Below are 15,481 nucleotides of genomic sequence, written 5' to 3'. Positions count from 1 at the left end.
TTGATTTTGTGGGATTATAGAGTTGAAGATTTCCACTCATTGCAATTTTGAACATCATCATTTGTACAGTTGATTAAACAATTTAAGAACTGAAAACTACACTTTTATAATCTAATCCAAAGAAGTTGGTTTTACCCATGCACCAAGTTTATGCATACAGACCTGTACATTCATCGTAATTTAACCAAAGGCACCCAGCCATCCTTGGCATAAATGTGGACCATATAGATAGAAGATCCATCTTGAATTGATGTTGGCATAGACACAAGCATTAATTGAACATGATCCATGCCCAAAATTAACTATGTAATACAATAAAATAGAACCGATGTGCTGAATCAATACCCCAAAATTTTAGCAGTTGCCTTAATGAATCCCTCAACCAGCCATGACACACATCACTATGTACAAGCCCTCAAGAATGTGATGCTTCTGAAACTTCTCGTGAACAAGATGTTAAGAAATATGCTAATTAACATTCTTCTACAGAAAAAAAACAATTCTGATAGTTAAAGGCCATTGTAAGATGGTGTCACAGTCCATGTTACCATTTCCAAGTTCTTGTGTGGAAAGCCGTCTAATGGACAAGGAACAAATTGTTATCATAAGAACAAGTCTTGTACTAAGCACCTCCGAGCAACCTTCCAGAGGAGCAACGTAATGGAGCTATGCCCAAAGCTCAAAAATTCACTTTCATGTACAACTTGCTCCCATGAAATCCCAAAACTATCTCAACCAATACAGTAGCTTTGCTTCTTTTTCTGTAACTCCTCAATCACTTGTCCTTCGTTGAACTAAGACCAATGTCCTCAAACCATAAATAGATATCTCAAGTCCTCCTCCGTAAGGCGTGTTTGACGACCACCAGCTCCATCCTCGCCAAATGCTGATGCAACCATTTCTCGCTTCCGGTCCTGAAAACATGTCATTATTAATGATGTATAAAATATAGATGCATGACATTACAAAAATGCAAAAACAACCCTGTAAAGCATTATAATACTGCATATCACCTGGAGTGCTAAAATACGATCTTCCACAGTATCTTTAACTGTAAATCGGGAAACCTCTACACGACGCATTTGTCCAATTCGATGTGCTCTATCAATAGCTTGGTCTTCAGTTGTTGGATTCCACCAAAGATCAAGCAGAAGAACATGATTTGCAGCAACCATGTTGAGACCAAGACTTGCAGCTTTCAGGGACATTATCATAACAGTTACCTGAGGCAGACAGAGGCATCATGATCCATACCCACAGAGAACTAAAGAAACCAATAACCAGAAATATCCATCGAGAACATGCTTACTACAAGCACGTTAAAAGGAAACCACAATAATATGCATAAAATGTACAGAAAGTACACGAGGATTTTGTATATTTAAGAAAAATTCCAACCTCAGGGAGTGTCTTGAAATCATTCACAGCTTTATCCCGTGCTATTACAGACATAGTTCCATCCAGCCTTCTATATTGTATACACGATTTTTTTAGTGGAACCTCAAGCAAATCCAGCATACTAGTCCACTGGGAGAAAACTATGGCTTTCTCTGATGTCTCTACAATCTGCTTCTTTAGACTTGGCTCTGCATGTCGATTACTATTATCACTATCAGACATTTCAGCTGAATCTTTATTGATATTATTCACATAACTGTTGCTAGAGGCACTTGTACATAACTTTGGGAGGGCTTGGAGAGTTTCCATCGCAGCTTTGATCTTTGAAGAATGAAAGTCTGGATTATCAAATTTCAAATCCAGTTCACTGACCCCTCCTAAACTTGCAGAGATCTCATCATTGACAATATCATCAGAAGTGCAATGCTTTAAGGCAGTTTGAGAAAAAATGGAATCATCCTTCAAATGCCTTTTGCAGCCTTGAGTAGGGCAAATGCTATCATCTGACTGGGTAAGGTGATCTAATATGCACTGATTGCAAAATACATGACCGCAGATGGTGACAACAGCTTCTTCAGGGGCATCCTGGGGAGGAAGACAAGTCATATCCAGAAATGAGAAGACTGTATGCTTTCATGTTAGAGAGAGGATCAGAGAATATTATAACTACCATTCAACTACTAATAAGTCTGAAGGTGAGAAAAACTTGAAATCTTAGTAACAGAAGGATGTACAAATCCACAAGAAAAGGGGAAGCTCCATTACAAAGATGAAAAAAAGTCTACACCAAATCAATAAAACATCTTTGACCTTTCATTTGACAAAGCAGCAAAATGAGTCAAAATTGCATAAAACCAAAATGTGTCAGCAAGCCAACCAAAAATTATAGCTAACCCCTGAAATCTTACATCTCCACAGTTAGAATAAGCATGCATAATAATCAACACAACTAAATGGGTATGCCATTGGGTACATATTAAAAGCTACGGTGTTACTCTAAAGTTCAAACATCCTATTCTTACATTCTTCAAAAAATATATTCTTTTTAGTTCTGGACTCAACAAAAGATACTGCTTTCTAGGAAGGTGATAAAGTTCAGGTCTGCAGTTGGTACTAAAGCTCTTCCTTAGGTGTACGGAATAAAATTCAACATTTTTTCTGCTCTTGGTTATATTCCACTAAGTTATCTTGGATCTCTACTGTATCAACCTTCCACCTATAGCATATTATACACTTGTCATTTACTATCAGAATTTGCATAATGTAGCACCAACATGTTTCTGTGCTTGATCCCATATTCAACTATCATCAGAGCTTGAATCAATATCTTCCATAAGCACATTTTCAATTGCCCACAACTCAAGCATCAGCATGCCTTGTACATTTTCAATTGCCCTGTTAACATCACTTTTTCGAGGGACTTACATTTTACTCTAGTTCCAACATCTTTCCCCACGATGCCTTGAATTACTATATAATTACCTTTTAGTGTTCTTAAAAACAATTTATTATCAACAGTGCTCATAATTGGACTTATTAGCCATATCCTTTTACCACCCAATTACTGACACAACCAATTTGTATATGCATCATCAGAAGCATTCATGCTTTAGATCTTTACTGACTACATTACCGTTCAATTATAACTTCTGACACTTCATTCTATTACATGAATCAGTCTCTTTCACTCCCCACATGATACCATATTATGTTTATATCAAACCAGCATTCTTAGCATTCCCTTCTTGTAGTTCTGGGCACCCCAATGTTAGAGACTCAATATTAAGCACAGATTTGTGGTCTCAGAATTTTGAAGTGTTTCCAAGCAACATGTGCCTATGTGATGCTAGGTTACACCAAGGTCCATGGAAAGTGGGAAAGTAAGATTGCAAGACCATGAAAGAACTTTCTATGGAAGCTGAGAAATAACACAAATTCTATGAAATGACACTACAGGTGACCAAATACTAAGGTGTGGCATAGCATCAAAGACAACAACCTGTAAGACAGAAAATAACTCAAGCTGAAGACCCGAAAATATAGAAATAACATAATGGAACTCCATTTTATACTTTAGAAATTTCATGCTGAAATAACAGACATATACATACTTATTACAGCAGGTCATTTCTTAAAGAAACAGAATTTAACAACCTGTAAGCCAAAGTTGACACTTGGAAAGAGACAAACATGCCAGTGCAGTCCAACAAGAGGGTCCTCCGACAGCTTAGTCCACCAACATGACCTTATGTCAACTCAACAAACTTTAATGTCATCCCCAAATCTGTGTCAACTCCAAGGTATATCTCTGTCCCAAGCAAACAAGAAATCAGTGTAACAGGACCCACCCTTTCTTGTTTGAGAAATTTTAGTTGTCTTTTATTTGTCCAAGACAATTCAAACTATTTGAAAGATATCCCTTAAAATATCACATAGATGGTGCCCACACTTATATTAGTTCTCACCTTAATAATGTAGGTGTGATATGCAAATGTAAGTAACCATATTGCTATCTTTAGAGGTTCCAGTTTTGCGCACTCAGGCTATACAACCACAACAAGACTTTGTAAAAAGGAATATACATGTAGTAATCCCCAATCAAGGCAAGCGTAACCCTTTCAATTTCTCATACCAGTAGCCGTATGTAATAGATCTTTATCTTCATCTTAATGGTGCTTGGTTTTAACTTTTATGGCTCTGTTAACTGCCCCCTTATGGGTGGCAACTCCTGCCTTGCTAGGCATTTTTATGCCCTGGGTTGGTCTTTGGGCATTGTTACCCACCAAAGTGTGGGTAACTAACAATGCCATAGGCGGAAAAAAAAATCTCAATTGGAAAGCCAGCCAACAGCCCTACATTGCTCTGTGCGTGACATTATGCCATGGTCCACCATTTGCACCAATCAAACACCCTCACCATCTAGTATTCCTCTTGAAAGAAGGTGGGTCATCATTCGGCAGGTACTTTAACCATCTTGCAATCATGTGCTTTTACTTAATGTTTTGGCCATTCTAACATGGATTAAGGGGTAATCTGAATGATTGACCGATCTTGACTATAAACATGTTCTCTCACTTTACCAAGAAGGCTATTTTTTTACCCTAGTCAAGTGGGACCTCCTTTGAGGCCTTAGGGCTATAGGAGAGGCACTACTTGGGAGACTTAAATTGAAGTAGCATTTCCATGATATTCCATATTTATTACTTTCCACCATTCCACAAAATTCATTTCCATTCTTTGGGCTTCTAGTCATTGGTTCACTGGCATTAGCACCCTCTTATCCTCATTCTTGAGTTTGGGGCAAAAAATTTGCCCTGGGTTTAATGGAGCTAAAAGTATGTTAAAAGCATGAAGTGTCCACAATGAAAGAAGAAGAAAGTTAAAATGATTGCAACAAGATGATGGACCTCCATTTGCTGGTCCCATGGCCATGGCATCTTGTAGAGAAGTTCTTCCCCTCCATTGCCACTATTATCACAAGCACCTATGGATTAGAGGGTTGACTTGGGACATGTCATCTCCACATAGGGTTGGAAATGTTTAGTATGTGTTATATTCTTTTCACAACTTATACGCACCATGAAAGCGGTTTTGTGGTGCATGGTGGTTTTGCCCATGGTTTTGTAGTTTCGGTTATGGAACTATAGTTCAATTAGTGGTTCATGAACACCATGAGATGTATATTGTAAATTTGCTTGGGTTTGGGTTTCCAAAATAAAATATATGTAAATTTGTGTGTGTGCCATTTTATCTTTTTTGTTTTTATTAAGAAACTATCTGTAGCAATAAATTGTACAGGCTTAAAACTTATAGGAAACACCTAATAGGGTTGACTATCTATCCATTCCTAACACAAGTAGGGAACAATTTTACATGACTTGGTCTAGTTAGATATTTGAAGGTAATCTCAATTTGAAGTGTTATTATGCCCTTAACAATTAAGTATGGTGCACTATGATGCATTTATGGCCATTTTGCTGAATGATTGGTGGCTTTCACTTGATCTTGAGATCGCTTTCCAAGTGGTTCTTCACACAACCACAGAGACCTTTGAGGGCACATTACATCACTCCACTACATAGCAAGCCCACGTAGTTTTCCATCTTCCAGAAAGCATTGATGACCTTGTAGATGCAGTGTTTCCCATCCAAAGCAGAGTGTCGGGCACTTTCATGATTCCATATGAGAAATGACACCCCAAAGTACCCCTCAAAGATAAAATGTTGAGTTCCTCTTGTTTGGTGTTGGATTTACTTAATAATGTAGCCAAGATATCTAGGATGCCCCCAAGCCTTGACATTGTTTGATGGGTGTTGATTGATCTAGAATCCAAATGATGATGATCATCCCCAGGATGACAAGGGAGACTTGTACTTACTCTTGGAGCCCCAGTGTTGGAGAGAAATAGTCCATGTCACCCATCTAGCCCTTGAGAGGGTGACGTAGGGCACCCAAAGCATGGTTTTTGGACATGGCAACACTTTGAGGCACTTCTTGAGACTTCCCTTCAAGATTAAAGTTGAATATGATGATGGGGGATCTCCTTATAGCCCATTCCACACTTTTTTGTGGCATTTATTGCTCAAAAAGGAGATGATGTCATGCTTTTAGCAGAAATCGACACAGATGCATGGGTATCTATGGCATTATTTTATTGTTTTGAGAAAGGCATGTTGTTATGCTTTGTTCTTTTCTCCATGAAAACATTATTGTCGAAGAACCAACCTGCCTACTACTATACTCCATTATTCACTATTAATCCCATCAAGCTGACAGGATGCACAGCTTTAATACCACTATAATGTCCCCCTACTAATATCACTAATTTAACTTGTAGGGTTTTTTTCAAATTTTCTTCTAACAAACAATAGTGCTAATAATTCTTAAAACCTCTCTTTGAAGCATTTTAACAAAATCCTTATGAAGACATTTCGTCAAACATATTGTGTGTAAACAAAGAGACTATGGTCGAGACATTTCTTCGAACATTTAACATGCAAATAAATATTAAACCCTCAGGTAGCACAGTAAAACTCCAAATAACTCAGCCAATATTTAATAATCGTTAACAACAAATTGCATGCTAAATTATTCCCTTTCTTTGCAGCAAAATACCATGGGTTTGGAACCTGTAAACTGCTATGGAAAAATGGAGTTGAATAGATGGTTGAGCAATGCACTAGACTGAAGGTATCCACTTGGCCCCTCCACAATTAAATTATGTTGCTGCCATAACTCAGCCTCTCCACAAATAAATTTTGTTGCTGCGGCCTGCAATAACTCAGCCTCTCCACAAACAAATTTCGTTGTTGCAATAACTCAGCCTCTCCACAAATAAATTATGTTGTTGCAATAACTCGGCCTCTCCACAAATAAATTCAATTGTTGTAATAACTCGACCACTCCACAACTAAATTTTGTTGTTGCAATAACTCGACCTCTCCACAAATCAATTTTGTTGTTGCAATAACTCAACCTCTCCACAAATAAATTCAACTGTTGCAATAACTCAACCTCTCCACAAATAAATTCGTCCCAGCAAGATAAATTCAACCCAGCAAGAGAGATTCAGCCCTGCAAAGACAAATTGGCCCAACAAAATAGATTTGGCCCAGCAAGAGAAATTTGGCTTAGCAAAATAAATTGGCCCAGCAACATAAATTCAACTTCTACAAATAAACTCAGCCCCTTCTGGTGAGTTCAACCTCTTCAAATTATATTTGGCAATTGAATCAATTTGGCTTCCCATTATTAATTCAAAACTAAGAGAATGAGAGTTGTTGCAATGAAATACTTCTCCTTCGACTCCCACAATCTCCTATAAATAAAAATTCTCCACTTGAGCACCTGTGAGGAATCCGCATGATCCCTCCTTTTGACCAGGTAGGGTGTATCGTTGCAACACCAAAGCCAATCTGGGTAGATCAGCTAAGGTGGATCTCCTACCACCAAAACTACCCTCCACACACAAGTTCTCACCCAACCAAGCTTCAAGAGCTCAAATCCAATAAGAAAAGCCAATAACCAATGCACGATCAAAAAGGGAGCTTCAACCTCCTTTTATAACTTGTTTCCCTTTGCACCGGATCAACATAAATAAAATAATACATTTTTGACTAAGTGAAATTATAGGTTAAATAATAAAATAATAATTAATCTTTTTAATTTAATTATTCATCTCACTTTATAATTTTGCTTTTTATTTAAGTGATAACGAATAATTAAATTTGTTGAACCTCTTCATTGGAAAGGGACATCAAAGTCTGTCCTTCCCCAGATTGTTTGTCCTCAAGCAATCTGATCCTGTATTCCAGGATCCCAAATGAGTCTGAGGAACCCTTGCTGCATCATTGACCCCCATATAGTATTTGCCCGGAAAGGGTCATGACACCTTTATAATATATTTTATGAACGTCAATAGTCTTTTTATCCTCGATATCCTTCCCTCACTCCAGATAATTAATTTCACTTTTATAATCTTGATTGAGGATTAAACAACTTATAACTTTTGGTAATTCCCTTTATAACTTTTGAATTAGAATTAAATAACCCCTTTAATCCTTTTCCCCTTTTCAAAGAACTCAAATGTTAAAAAGGTACTTTTCTATAAAATATATAAAAATAAAGTATACTTATTTCCTTATTCCCATGTAACTAATCTCTTATATTTTAACCAATCAATTGATTTTTATGTGAATTTATTTAATTATGATGACGTGCTATCACTTTTTATGTCCACATCGTAGTTTGATGATAATTATATATGAAGGTTTATTCCTGTATAATTGCAGCCTTTGGGTGCATTTTGGCGGTGCTTATGTGACAGGTATTGTAACTGTTCTTCATGACAGAATCTTCAACAGCTACAGGGTTCAGTCATTACAGTGATTTCTGTTAGTCTGAACCATCACAAAAACAGAAATATTCAGCGGCTACAGGATTCAGTCAATAAAGTGATTAGTCAGAAACATCACGAAAACTGAAATATTCAGCGGCTACAGGGTTCAATTAGCAGACATGACCCCTCAGTCACCACAGCAATTACTGTTGTAATGCTCCCAAGAAATTAACTGCCCAAGGGACAAAATAGCCTATCAATCCCCGTAGCCTATAGTCCTCCATAAGGGGGAAAACCCCAAAATACCCAATATCTGGGCATGTTTTGGGGCAGCTGGGCAAAGAAACCCAAAATTGGGGTTTGGAGTAAAGTTTACTCAATCATTTAAGAAGAAGAGACCCCTCTAGTAAATATATAAATAGAAAATAGAAGGTTGAATTCATTTTGGAGCATCATTGTGGATCAATTCATTGGTTTCAACTTTCTTGAGCATTAGCTCTGAGGGTTTTAAGACCCCTTTCCTCTCGTCAATTTCGGTGGCCAAAGTTTCCACCCTAGTTGACACCGCTCTCTCATTTTTCTCTGTTTTGGCACAAGATTTCTGTGTGGGCAGTGAGTTCTGTGATATTTAACTTATGTTTGGCAGCTAGACTCAGTGGAGATTGATCTCTGTTTGGCACAAGGATCCTACCTAAGGCAGCGAATAATCTCTGTTGGGCACATAGGCTCCATCTAAGGCAGCAAGTTTATGGAATTACTATTTGTCTAGAAGGAAGAATTGAAGCGAGGCCTTTCCTGAAGAAGTCAAATCCTTTGAAGAACTCTAAAGTACTGGTGCAGGACCAAATCCTAGCCCTGAAGTGGGAATCTGCCGTTATTGATCAGCATAACCACAGTGACTCTATAATCCAAATTCTGGGAGTGACAAGGACCTGGAGAAGCGAAGCTCTGTAGCTCAATTCACAGCTTGAAGTCAGGGGTCTGTATAGCATGCATTTGTAGCTGTAAAAGTCCCAAAGGTGCTTGCACTTGAGGAGACATGTTTACCAGATCAACGAGGGTTTCTGCCAGTGGCTCAGTGTTGTTCCACAGTTCAGCCCTACAGCAGAAGCACCAAAGATTGACAGACGAGGAAGCTATTCAAGTGATCTGGCTCTGGTATCAATAAGAGGCTTAGGTTTAGAGAGAACTCGGAGTTGGTCTAAAAATTTGTATAGGGCAGAAATCTGTGAAACTCTGTGTTTGGGTTTGGAACTCAGTATCTACTATCTGTAGTTGATTACATGTGGAATACAAGTCCATCTTTTGAGAACCGTAACTGTCAAAATTGTATTTATGCACTGCTCTTATTACATTTCTGGGTTATTACGTGTGAATGATACATGATCCTATTGCATTACTGTTTCTTTGGACAATTGCACTAAATCGTGGAAAGGGACAAATAGACGGATTGGTGATTAATTAAATTTTAACTGCTATACTTGAAAGGGGAAAATCAGTAGCTTCAGGAAAAACCTTAGGGCAAAATTATCCTAATTTATTACAACTGTGAACCTGAACCGTCACATTTTCTTCTCTCAAGAAACAAGCTCAATCTGTGCTGGAATCCACTTTTATCAAGTTCCTATTAACAATTTCTCTCTTACGTCAAGCATGTATAGGATCTTCGACTCACTATGTATTTATTTATTTATCTTCAAAAAATCCGAAATTGGTCTTTGAATTTTGGAATGGATAATTCAGAATTCTTCTTTCAATTAGATGAATCGGAGAAATTTCGTAATTTTTTGTGGCTAAAAACCTTGTCAGACAAGGGTCTAAAAAGAAGTATGGCCAATGGCCAAGATCAGAAAACGAGTCTCTGATAAGAGTGGCGAAAGACCACCGGATCAGAAACAAAGCTCTGATACCAAATTATGCGAATAAAGTTTGTTATCACATAAAATATTCAGAATATCTTGAACATGAGAATATCCATCATTGGATAAATAATATTTATATATAAATGTTTGAATACAAAAGTGATAGGATTGAATACAATGAAATCCCCTTCAATCCCCAGATATATAGATAGGCGGGAGTGCCCTTTCATAAGGAATCATGTCTTTTGGGACATGCCATTTCATAAATAATTATACTTATTAATCATTATATATAATTCTTATTTATATTATTTTATAACATATACATAGTTATGTTCATAACAACTCATCCTTGGCTCCTAGCTTAATGAAACCTTGGCATCCCCTCTCTATGTTACTTAGTAGCAAGATTATCAAAGGCTTTCAATTCCTGGCATTTCAATTGTACCAACACCTATCTTATATACTCTTTTTTAGCATTTTTTAGCTACACATTTTGCACCCATAGTCTTTACCTTGCTCTTAGATCTTATTATCTTCTGCTTTTGGCATTGTTTAGGAGATGCCTTGGCACCCTCTCTTAGTATCGACACTAGATGCACTAACTTAGCCCCTTTGATCTATGTTTGTGATCTTTTGTTGGAAAACTTTAGAACTCTACCTGTAAAGTTAACCTATCACTTTCAATCTATCTGCCTAAACAAAGTCCATAACTAAGATTTTTCCACCTCTATGGATATTACAAGAAATGTGTGCTTTAATGGTTTTGTCAAATGTGTCCACAAATTAAAAAGGCTATCGCGTCAACAAGGAATATCTAGATTCCTTGTATATTAACCCTGAAGCGTCCTTAGCCAATCAGTAAAAAATCTGAAACAGAACCATTATTATCTATTATATTTTGTCCTAGCATATCAGTTATTAAAATCAGAATAAAAAATTCTACATCCTGAGGTTATATGCAAACAAACTCATGGGAAGCTACATTTCCATGCAGCAAAGTTTTAAATAGCAGAAACAAGCACAAAAAATCAACAATCATCCCTGTGGAATTGTTTCAGACAGTTTCCATTCCATAGCTTTGGTCTAGGGTTTTTCACATGTAAAAAATTAACGCAAATTGCTATTTAACAAACAACCCAGTGAAGAAACTCAGGAACATCCAACATAATACTGATAAACAACAGAAGGTGCCAGGGAAATGCAGTCCATACATTACAGAGGCCACAAAGAGCCAGTGAACCTTCCAAACGATTTATCAAATCAATCTGTTTTTCCCTGGGTAGCTTCCTTGCTGCTTCTGCAGAAGATCTCCAATTAGAAATGGATAAGCAACTTTTAGCAAGAAGAGGATGATCACATGCTTGACGAAGACGTAACAGCATCAATAATATATTCACATAGTTCTTTTTCACAGTTCCTGCAGCAGCATAGACCTAGAAACAAGAGATATTGTTAAAAACAACAAGATATTGATTAAAATAACTATTATCAGAACATTCAAAAAAATTATAGCTTATCTTTCAAATAACAACAAAGCCTATCAGTTGTTACTATCCACACATTATAATTTGTTGGGGTTTATATTTATCAATTACTTCTGGTGCTGACATGACAATACCCTACACTAGTACAGACCCACAAAGCAACAAAATATTGTTCTTTGAATGTGTATTAAGCTACACAGACACACATATGAAAATTCAACATATACCCTAAAGTAGAGGTTAATGCTCTTTACATGTGTGTAGACTTATCCATCTGATTCACATACTATAAAATATTCAATTTATCTTAACTGAAACACAATATAATGAAATAACAATAAAAAAAACTCTGATAAAAGCTAACAACAAAAACTTAATGAATTTGTTGGTGATTTCTTTATATATTTTGTTTTGTTATATGATTTTTTTCATCTTAGAACGATTTAATTTTACCCAAAACTAGGGCTAGACACCTTCCACAATTTCCTTTTACCCAAACTAGGCCAGTCGCTAAACACCTTCCACTCTCCAGACAATATGAAACATATCAGTGTGAACTATGAAAATTAAAGCATCCAAATTAGCCTTCCGTGAAATTTAAATCAAGAAGATTGTCCGCTCAAACTAGCAAGGGTCCTAGGAGGGGATCCTAAAAGGGCCGCTGCTAGGTCAAGGGAAACAATGGAGCGATAGCCCACTATCACCTCAGCTAAGGCTCCCTGCTCTTTACGGACTTTCACCGATGAGAGGAGATCTGGTATAAAGGGAATCACTTGATGAATGAGTCAATGAAAGGATAAGGAGTAATTCTTAAGGCCTATTCACAAGAGAGACTCAATTGTATGGTTTGTTTGCTTGAGAAACAAGGTGTAAGGCTCTCTAGGAAGGGCCAAGGAGATTTCAAGGGCTGGGGTTTGAGGATAAGACTTGTAACAGAGATACCTAATCCTAGAAATCCTTGTGGAAACTTGGTTTTGAAGTGGTCTTGTGAAATTAGTTTCAATGAGTTATGGGGACACACGGGACCAAGTGGACCCAAAATTAGGTCAAGTAGAATAGGTCACTCAAGGAGGGGCTTGACCTAATTGTGGAAGAGAAGAGGATCAATGGGCAAGTCTTCTTGGAATAGAATGCAATGATCCAAATGAAGTCACTAGCCAAGGGAATCCTAGGTCATAAAACGGTCCATGAGCTAGGGCTTGCTATATCTCAAGATCCCACTGTCGGATTTGCTTCAAATTTCGAGGGACCCTAGAGCAAACCTCAGCACAGTTGTGGACCAAAACTCGAAGTGCTTGGATGGCTAGATTGTGAGATAATTCATGCCATATGTGACCTATGTGGGCTAGGCCTAGAAAAAGAGGGAGATGAAAAGACTAAGCATTGAAAATGATCACCAATGGAGGATTAGTGCCTTGTCCTTTGGGAGAGATGGAGTCAAGGAGAATTTTAATATTTGGAAGGGATTCACTCAATCAAGGAGGCCCTTAAAACAACTTCGCATAGCATTAAGCCTTGAGAAAGGTTGCTTCAAGGTCATTATATATCGACTTGCAATATTTGATGACTTATCAAGATGTATATAACCCAAATCATCTCTAGGAACAGTCACTCAATCATACATGGCCCATGACATGATGCATCACTATAAAAGATCACAATTTCCACAATTTCGCATAAGAAAAGCACTAAATTTCGGCCTAGTATAGCGAAAATCCCAGGAACATGTGTGTGACAAAGTAAATAGCAAAAAATAACATTAAAATAGTACTTACATGTATTAAAGAGTATATCCAATCATCAATATATGCTAGTAGAGAAGCTCCAAGACAAAGAAAGATAACCAAACATCAAAATTCATCCATTCATCCAATACTCATCCTCCAAAGGAATAGTGAAAACCTCTCAAGAGAGAACAACCCAATCCAAATGATAATGATTCATCTCATTTCTATTTATACATTCTAATGAATTCGATTTAGCTAAATTGGTCTAATTTCGTCCCAAAAATAAAATAATATGCATAATAACAATGCTTTTGGCAACAAGCCCACCAAATAGCTCAATAATACATGAATAAGTCTCTCAAGAGGGCCAAGTGAACAATAAAGTGAGTTGCTTGGCCTTTGAGAAGGCCTAATGAAGTCCAAGGGATGCCACGATGTAGAAATGGACCCCCAACATAGTGGACAAGGGGTTGGTTCCTTGTTTTCCAAGCAAGAACCTGTGGTGCTCCCAACCAGGTGTGGGGGCACAAGGGCATCCTCATGGGTATCCAAGTGGATCGAAAATGCCTGAAGACCATCTGTAAGGGCTAGGATGGTGATGTAGGCCATCCCTCTGCAGCAGGAGACATCCTCTAGGCCTTGGAACATCTACCAAGTGTATGGTGCAAGTGTGGAGTCGGCTAGGCATGGTGAACTAGGTGCATCATCCTCATCCAAAAAGGTGGAACAAAAGCAATCAATGATCGGTGTTGGGGATCCATGAAGTAATATCTGCTATGATGGAGGCCCATGGCTCTCAACGCTCACCTTACAAGTGCCAATGTGACCCTCTAGAAGGCTAGGACCTCGTATATGGAGACCAAGCCCCAAATGAAGACCCACCTGCAACCCTGCATAAGATCCAATGTGTCCCCTTGCCCTCCAATACAACAACTCATTAGATTACTCAAGTAATAAATCTTACAAGTCATGGGATCAATGGGGCACTTCATGATGGCATGCCCTTCTATAGTGGGCTTCGCCATGTACAAGTGTATCCAAGCTCAATATGGGGTTAACCAAGGACCCTATTAGGTGGTTTCAACCTCTAAAGGGGGTAACATGTCCATGGTACTTCCTTTAAGTAGTAGGTGGCAAATGATATAATAATGGAAGGGAGTGGAGATCATGGAAATAACCCAGACCACGTGTCAAGGTTCATGGGTGGCTATAATAAGGGAAGCCCACACCTGCATATGTGAGTGTAGGAGGGAGCAAATCGTGGTACATGAGTTACCACGACCTTTGTTTTTCCACCCTTCTTCATATGCCTTTTTCCTTTTATTGATTTTTCTCCATAACTACTCGGGGCTCCAGGGGATGAGAGCATGATGTGTAATATGTAGCAGTGGATGCCCCCTTAAGGTGGGGTGGTTCATCCCTACTGGAAAATCAAAGTAATTATATTAGGGTTTGATTCTCCTTTCTTGATAATTATTTGTGAGTGTGTTGGCTTCTTTTACTTCTTTATTATCTTATCTTTCATCCAGCAATTACCATATTATGTGTGTATGAAACAAGACCAGACTTTCCCTCCACACCAAGTCAGCCTCCCAGATCTTCGACCCCTTCCAGCAACTTCGACTAGGCAGTAGCTTTTGACAACAATGAAATCTTAGGAGACTTCGATCTCCCAATCCAGACCACGAAACAAAGAGAGAGAGAGAGGCACCAAAAGTTCGATTTTCTTCCTCTCTATAGACTTCCCCAAACTTGCACTTCTTTCGACCTCCCGGCAACAGACTTCGCACTTCTCCAACTCTTCTTGAGATATCGAACTAGCTTGAGAGTTGATGCTCCAAATGACTTTGACCTCCTTGTATATATAGGTTTCTTATGGGTCGAATTAGGGTCCTTAAGCCGACTTGATGTGGAGGGTACATAAATCATAATTGACTCAATACTAAACCTTTTTACATGATTCAAAACCCCAAGAAGGGTCTCTTTGAATGTACAATGACTCTATATAGTATAAACTCAATATTAATCCTAGGAGTCCACAATGGAAACTTTGACTAATATAATGATGACCCAAGCATGAAACACTTGCTTTAATAAGTCATTGTTACAATAATAAAAAATATTTTCTTTATTCTTTTGACAAGTACATTACATAATGACTCAAGTACA

At 37.9% G+C, this 15,481-nt stretch overlaps 1 protein-coding gene across 4 annotated transcripts in view; it reads right to left on the bottom strand.

The window, feature by feature from the left end:
• Positions 1 to 204: 204 nt before the first annotated feature.
• LOC149207892 (helicase-like transcription factor CHR28) overlaps positions 205 to 15,481 on the bottom strand; it is a 101,069-nt gene continuing 85,792 nt past the window's right edge. For all 4 annotated transcript variants that reach the window (XM_089395884.1, XM_089395885.1, XM_089395883.1 and 1 more), the window contains exons 9-12: positions 11,313 to 11,534; positions 1,399 to 1,983; positions 1,014 to 1,223; positions 205 to 914 (exon numbers count right to left, since the gene is read on the bottom strand). In XM_089395884.1, coding sequence (XP_089252010.1) covers positions 810 to 914; positions 1,014 to 1,223; positions 1,399 to 1,983; positions 11,313 to 11,534 — 1,122 coding nt within the window. In that variant the 3' untranslated portion in view covers positions 205 to 809. The remainder of the gene's footprint in view (positions 915 to 1,013; positions 1,224 to 1,398; positions 1,984 to 11,312; positions 11,535 to 15,481) is intronic.

This window comes from Pinus tabuliformis, chromosome 1_2 (genome assembly GCF_031772625.1).
Source record: "Pinus tabuliformis cultivar Carrire ecotype Pingquan chromosome 1_2, CPIR1, whole genome shotgun sequence".
Lineage (NCBI taxonomy): Eukaryota > Viridiplantae > Streptophyta > Pinopsida > Pinales > Pinaceae > Pinus > Pinus tabuliformis.
This window is presented reverse-complemented; position numbering and strand designations above follow the sequence as displayed.